General features: G+C 38.7%; 3 protein-coding genes across 7 annotated transcripts in view; all 3 read right to left on the reverse strand.

The window, feature by feature from the left end:
• The window catches only part of LOC119503730 (oocyte zinc finger protein XlCOF6-like), a 353,206-nt gene that overhangs the window by 292,951 nt on the left and 52,715 nt on the right, over positions 1–7,540 (reverse strand). The window contains exon 8 of one of the 2 annotated variants that reach the window (XM_037795667.1): positions 1,994–3,589. The exons of the other annotated variant lie outside the window; for it this stretch is intronic. Within the exon in view, the coding sequence (XP_037651595.1) occupies positions 2,921–3,589 (669 nt within the window). The 3' untranslated portion in view covers positions 1,994–2,920. Of the gene's footprint in view, positions 1–1,993; positions 3,590–7,540 lie in introns of those variants that run through there. 2 annotated transcript variants of the gene reach the window in all.
• The window catches only part of LOC119503768 (oocyte zinc finger protein XlCOF6-like), a 337,366-nt gene that overhangs the window by 277,082 nt on the left and 52,744 nt on the right, over positions 1–7,540 (reverse strand). For 3 of the 4 annotated variants that reach the window (XM_037795752.1, XM_037795750.1, XM_037795753.1), the window contains exon 1: positions 574–774. In XM_037795752.1, the coding sequence (XP_037651680.1) occupies positions 574–637 (64 nt within the window). In that variant the 5' untranslated portion in view covers positions 638–774. Of the gene's footprint in view, positions 1–573; positions 775–6,174; positions 6,368–7,540 lie in introns of those variants that run through there. The other variant, XM_037795754.1, reaches the window with a different exon arrangement.
• Positions 1–7,540, reverse strand: part of LOC119503785 (gastrula zinc finger protein XlCGF57.1-like) — a 48,529-nt gene that overhangs the window by 11,949 nt on the left and 29,040 nt on the right. The gene's annotated exons all lie outside the window — the stretch shown is intronic.

Consider the following 7,540-nt stretch of genomic DNA (forward strand, 5'->3'; position numbering starts at 1 on the left):
TCACATCTCCCGAGGGACTAAGACGCGAGGAGAGGAGTCAAGGAGAGGAGTCAAGGAGAGGAATCGAGCAGTACAAACTGGGAAAGGCCTCATCTGACAGGGTCACGTTAGACTTCAGCTTTCAGTTATTATTATATCGTTATTATGAAGTTATTATAACATTATTATGAAGTTATAAGGTTATGAAGTTATAATAACATTATTATGAAGTTATTATAACTTTATTAGTTATTATAAGGTTATTTTAACATTATTATAAGGTTATTTTAACATTATTATGAAGTTATTATAACATTATTATTAGTTATTATAAGGTTATCATTAGTTATTATAAGGTTATTATTGCTGTAACATGTGTCTGAGGACTCGTTCAGTGAAACCATTCACAGCTGGTTTTCTTGCTTCTTTCAGTAATACAGTAACAAACAGATGAAATGATGAACAGTAAAGACTGAATGAATCCTCTGATAGAACACATTAGCTTCAGGAGCTAGCTGCGGCTAACAGGCTGTATGAACGCTTTAGCTGACGTTAGCTTAGCATCATTAGCAGAACAGTAGAAACAAAACAAACCTTCTCCTCGCGGCTTCGCTTCCGGTTTTAAAACCACCTCCAGCTGTTTCCGGTGTCGGTCCATCTCTGATTAACCGACTAAATCATCGGTTTTCTGCCGTTACTTGGATTCAGCTAGTTAACTAACATCTAACGCTTCTCTCCGCTGAAGCTCTGAAACACCGAACAACACTTCCGGGGGACGAAGCTTCTTCTTCGGTGGTTTTTAGAGGCGGTTTGCATCCAAAATGTTGCATTAGCGCCTCCTATTGGATTTATATATATATATATATATATATATATATATATATATATATATATATATATATATAGCCATTACATCCACCTACTAAATCCCAAAACTACGCAATATGCACAGTAATCATTCAAAAGAGGCATACTGTATATCACAAATGCACATATTATTAAAAAGAACAAACCCATAAACAAGCAGTAGAGCATTTCTCTGCAGCAGAGGCATAAGCATAATGGGAAGGATGCAATGACCAGCAGTTTTCTTTCACTTAAACAGTCAATGTACTCCATACGTTTATCCTTTAGGAACAGTAAAAATAGAACATATCACTCTTTGCAACTCTCCAAAAAAAAAAAAACCTTCACCATGATTCATTGTCCATGCAATGTTACACGGAAGTTGACATCACAGCTGTCAGGTACTTGTATTGGACATGCGGCAGAGGTTGAATGGAGGTTGTGAGAGGGGTTAATTAGGAGCTATGACAGATGTAAAATCTGAATAGCATCATGGAGAGGAAAAGGGGGAAAGGGGAGGAAGACTATCATGCACATTTTAACAGTTTAAGTCATAATGTCACTTAAAAAAGAGGGGGGAAAAACAGCCACCAGGTCTATAGAAACCACAATGTTAAAATAAAAGTACTTAACTGAATGATGGTATGTATTCAGTTAGTACTTATTTTTATTAAATAAGGCAATAAAAATAAGGCAAAATACATGCATACGGTCATGGACTGACTGTAAAAAACACACTGGTTTCTGATCGGAGTGACTGCTGACTGAACAGATAAGATACCAGGATAAATCAAGCCTGGCTGTTAGCCTTGTCTGGAGCAGGCTAGCTGCACAGAATAAATCTCCATGGTAACTAATGTGCCACTGCGTTCGTGAAACCGAGTCAAGGCTAAACTGAACCAGGATAACTGGAAAACCCTGGCTTAATCCGTTATCTTGGTTTTGTGAAACAGGCCTCAGGTCTATAGAAACCTTACCTACCGACCACAATATGAGAGACAGGAGGCCACTTGATCACTTGTAACTTTTTTCTTGTTACTTATAATAATAATAATAATAATAATAATAATAATAATAATAATAACAATAATAATAATAATAATAATAATAATAATAATATTTTTTTATTTATATAACATATTTCAAAACCTTTAGATACAAAGTGCTTTACAATAAAAACAGAACACATTTAAAACAAGGATAACGAAATGTACTAAAAGCCAATAACTGAACACATAAAACCCAAAAGGGTAAAACAACTAAAATGTCATGAAACATAAATAAAATAACAATTCAAAAGAAAAGTGAGGTATAAAAGTGATTTTAAAGACAGAGTTTGCAGCCCTGATCTCCTCAGGCAGGTCATTCACAGTCTGGGAGTCCTGACGGAAAAGGCTCGGCCACCTTTATGAATGAATCTGGACCTTTGGAACTGCAAGGAGTGACACATCCGAGGACTTCAGAGTGCGGGAAAGGACATGGGGCAATAACAGATGTGATAACTTGGGGTGAGGTCTCTCAGGGTAAGTAATCATTAATATTTTTAAATTAAATCTAAAAGCAACAGGTAGCCAGTGTAACGAAGCCAGGATTGGACACTTGGAGAAGCTGAACATTTTATTCCATTTTGCATCCATTTTTAACTTGTAACTTTACATTTTTTCTTGTTAACTAAACTTAAAAAAGTTGAACATTGCCCCCCACTTGAGGGTGAATCCAGTCTTTAAGTCCACTCTCTTTTTCCGAGACTTTGTTGAACTCCGTGTCATATTTCACCCACTTAGTACCTGGTATTGTTAGCTAAACTCCATCAACCCCCTGAAGATTTGTCTCACAACAACCCTCTGAGTGACTGTCAGTCATCTGTGTGTATATACTATATATATCTATCTATATATATATAGATAGATATAGATATAGATATAGATATAGATATATCTATATCAACGGTCTGCTATAAAGAAATAACAGACCGTAGAACGCTGTGATTAACCAATCAGAATCGATTATTCAACAACGCAACAATATAAATATGTATAACGACTTCATCATTATTCAGAGAGTTTAAACCTGACTGAGGTTCTCTGGTCTCCTTTCAATCATCACTGTCATCAGTCTCAGGTTCAGAAGAGTCTTCAGTCTCGTCATCAGTCTCTGGTTGTAAATGTCTATCTGGTTCTGGTCCTCCACAGTCCTCTCCATCAGCTTCTGTTTCCATCTGTTCAGTTGAGCTGCTGGCTGGAGGCTCTGCCTCTCTGTTCTCCTCAGTTTGATGATGCTGTGAGGACTGATGACCAACACACTGATGGTTTCCCATTCGATGAAGAAAAGGGAATGTTTGGTCACAAACTTTGCAGTGAAATCTTCTCTCTCCTTTGTGGATTTTCATGTGTATCTGTAAACTTCCACTCTGTGTAAAAGAGTCCTTACAAACTGAGCAGCTGAAAGGTTTCTCTCCTGTATGCAATCTCATGTGTCTCTTCAGATTCCCCTTTATGCCAAATCTTTTATCACATTTAGAGCTGCTAAATGGTTTCTCACCAGCACTACATCTGGAATCACTGACAGGAACTACATCATTATTCAGAGAATTTAAACCTGACTGAGGTTCTCTGGTCTCCTCCCAATCATCACTGTCATCAGTCTCAGGTTCAGAAGAGTCTCCAGTCTTGTCAACAGTATCTGGTTCTGGATGTCTATCTGGATCTGAGTTCCTGGCTGGTCCTGGTCCTCCACAGTCCTCTCCATCAGCTTCTGTTTCCGTCTGTTCAGTTTGTCTTTGATGAAGCTGAGAGGACTGATGACCAAAACATTTATGTTTTTTGAGCCGATGATGCTGAGTGAATCTTTTGTCACAAACACTGCAGCAGAATCTTTTTTCTCCTGTGTGAACTCTCATGTGTCTCTTTAGATTTCCCTTGATGCCAAATCTTTTATCACACTCAGAGCAGCTAAATAGTTTCTCACCAGCACTACATCTCTCATCACTGACAGGAACTTCACCATTATTCAGAGAGTTTAAACCTGACTGAGTTTCTCTGGTCTCCTTCCAATCATCACCATCATCAGTTTCATGTTTGTAACTTTGTGAGGCCTTGTCGATACTTGGTAGTTGTAAATGTCTATCTGGATCTGTGTTCCTGGCTGGTTCTGGTCCTCCACAGTCCTCTCCATCAGCTTCTGTTTCCATCTGTTCAGTTTGTCTTTGATGAAGCTGAGAGGACTGATGACCAACACATTTATGTTTTTTGACCTGATAATGCCAAGTGAAACTACTGTTACAAACACTGCAGCTGAATCTTTTTTCTCCTTTGTGAACTTCCATGTGTTGTGTCAGTTGAGCCTTCTGTATAAATCTTTTACCACATACTGAGCAGCTGAAAGGTTTCTCTCCTGTGTGAATTCTCATGTGTGTCTTCAGATTTGAGTTTTGGCTAAATCGTTTCCCACACTCAGAGCAGCGAAATGGTTTCTTGACACTATTACATCTGCTATTTTTCAAAGTGTTTAAAGCTGACCAACTATTCAAATCGTCATCATGGACATTCATCTCAGGTTCACAAGAGCCTCCGGTCTCGTCCTCAGTATCAGGTTCTGGATGTCTATCTGGATCTGAGTTCCTGGCTGGTTCTGGTCTTCCACAGTCCTCTCCATCAGCTTCTGTTTCCATCTGTTCAGTTTGTCTTTGATGAAGCTGTGAGGACTGAGGTTTCTGTTCATCATCTTCACTCTTCACAGGGACAGGAGTGAATGGGAACTTGGTGATATCAGCCTCCTCCAGCCCTTGAAGCTGCTCTCTCTCCTGACTGATCCAGAGGTCCTCCTGTTCCTCTTTAATGTGTGGGGGCTCTGGGTCCTCCCGGTCCAGACTGGAGCCCCATTTCTCAGGGGGGACCTCTTCTGTAACCACCAACAGCTGCTGGACGTCTGCAGGACAGAATGAAGTACAGACACATACATTGAGAAAAACTGTGATTTCATGGTAACTAGGGGTGTAACAAGGACAGCTTGACACATGCACTGTGCTGCATTGAAAAGGAGGCCACTGAAAAAAAAGCAGCACTACCACAGCTGCCTGCCTCACGCACACTGAATGCACTGCACATCGGGAGTCCTACAAAGTCCCTTTAATTAACTGAAAATAAAGTGTAACGTTAGGTCAAACTGAACGAACAATGATGGCAGAGAACTCGGCCGCACAGAGAGTGACACCGTGTCCTAACAGGAAGCGTTACGCTACGTCATGTAAACAAACCCCGTACCTATCAGCTGTGAGCTCCAGATCTGATTGTTGGAAAGACTAACCAAGACAGTTCCGATGACTTTCATTTTGTTTCTGTCAACTTTGAATGAAGTGTGTTTTACGACGCTCCGCCACAAGAACAGCAGAACTCCCAGCTGAGACTACAGTTTGAACCTATAGGGTTTTTTTTCGAATGAATATTCAAACATAATTTTTGCCAATTTTTACAGCCCTACTGCATACTGACTTCTACACCAAATGCTCCAGATGTAAAGACTGACAAACACACCTTGAGGTGGACATGCAGTCCACCAGACAGCTCTTGTCAGTCAGATTTGTTTGTTTCTTTAATATCAATGTCTCTGTTGTGTTAGTGTTGGCTGATGTCGTATCTTTCCTGCGACAGTGCTGTTGAAGTGATGAGAAAGGATGCTCCGCGGACACTGTTCTTGCTGGTATAATAGAGTTTATTACAAACAAGCAACAAATGTCATAACGAACGTCTAGAACGTCCGGAGGTCTCAAGTCAAATCTGAAAGTCCTGCACTTCGGGGCTCTCGCACCTCCTTATATCGGGGTCATGTCATGCAGCATCTGCTCTGAGCGTATGGCCCTGTATGGCTCCTTTGTCCTAAATGTTTATCTTTCAGCCCCTGGACATATCGTATGACCACAGGTCTCCACGTATGCTTCTTACACATCTGTTTACAATTAGGGGCCCCGCTGTCTTGTGCAAGACCTGAAAATATACCACACTGACGTTCACTCTTTGGTTTGTCTGAGAATATGAAAGTAAACGGCAGGAAAACATTGATGAAAGAAATGCTGAATGAGTAAATGTGTTACAGAAGCTAAAGGAACAGAGGCTGGACAGGAACTTACTTCTATCTGGGGACAGGCATGTTCCAGGTTTTGAAACTACAGTTCCCATAATGCTTTGGGGATGTAAACAGGGAGTATAATGTTGCCATGGGTTACGTTCGAATGGTCCTTTTTGCTTAGGAAAGTTCCCTAACGGAGTGAAATGACGGAACCAACCTGCTCTGGTAGAACCAGAGAGAGAACAGAGAGAGAACAGAGAGAGAGAAGAAGTAAAGAGAACCAACCTGCTCTGTGTAACTGAAGCTGAGGGTGTAAAACAGCGTCCAGTAGTTTCTGTTGTCGCTCGTTCTCCTCTTTTGATCGAGAGAGTTCCTCCTCGTACTCTGCTATCGTTCTTTCAAACAGCCCACATATCTCTTCAGCAGCCGCAGTTAGTCGCTGCTTCACCAACGCTCTCAGCATCTGGACTTTACACATGTTGAAAGTTTCTCAACTCAACAAAGAGACTCTGCTAACTTGGGTGTTTCTGCTGGACGCCATCTTAATCAAGAATACTGCTTCCGGGCCAGGTTATAGCTTCAAAATAAAAGCCCAGAGGTGTTATTGAAATTACAGACTTCCTCAGAAAAACAAACGCAGGAAGTACGACAGAGTATCAGGGAAAACATTTAGGAAAAAAATTAATCTGAGACTTTGGGAATAAAGTCATGATATCATAAAGTAATAATTGTACGTGTTATTTTAGAGGGTAAATAGTGTGAAAATGAGGAACGTGGAGCATCTTGTGAAGTTATACTTTAGTTTAGGTTTCACAAATAACCAAATACTTCATCTTTTGGCACATCAGCACCACATTATCATCAGTATCAGGACCTTGAAAAGATTACTGCATCTTTAGTGTAGTAGGAAATTACTTTTTTTCTCCTAAAGTTGACTTTATTTTTGTAATATTACGACTTTTTTCTCATAAAATTATGACTTTATTCTCGTAATATTAATACTTTTTTATCGTAAAGTTATGACTTTATTCTCGTAATATTACGACTTATTTTATCGCGAAGTTTCGACTTTATTTTCATAATATTACGACTTTTTTTCTCGTAAAGTTCTGACTTTATTTTTGTAATATTACAACTTATTTTCTCGTAAAGTTATGACTTTATTCTCGTAATATTATGACTTATTTTTTCGTAAAGTTCTGACTTTATTTTCGTTATATTACGACTTATTTTCTCGTAAAGTCGTGACTTTATTCTCGTAATATTACGACTTTTTTATCGTAAAGTTATGACTTTATTCTCGTAATATTACGACTTATTTTATCGCGAAGTTTCGACTTTATTTTCATAATATTACGACTTTTTTTCTCGTAAAGTTATGACTTTATTTTTGTAATATTACAACTTATTTTCTCGTATTTATGACTTTATTCTCGTAATATGACTTATTTTTTCGTAAAGTTCTGACTTTATTTTCGTTATATTACGACTTATTTTCTCGTAAAGTTGTGACTTTATTCTCGTAATATTACGACTTTTTTATGACTTTATTCTCAAAATATTACAACTTATTTTCTCATAAATGCGAAGGACACACAGATTCCTTGCTTTATAGTTTGATTAATAATTACTATAACCAAAAAATACCATA

The sequence above is a fragment of the Sebastes umbrosus genome, chromosome 15, assembly GCF_015220745.1.
Source record: "Sebastes umbrosus isolate fSebUmb1 chromosome 15, fSebUmb1.pri, whole genome shotgun sequence".
Classification (NCBI taxonomy): domain Eukaryota; kingdom Metazoa; phylum Chordata; class Actinopteri; order Perciformes; family Sebastidae; genus Sebastes; species Sebastes umbrosus.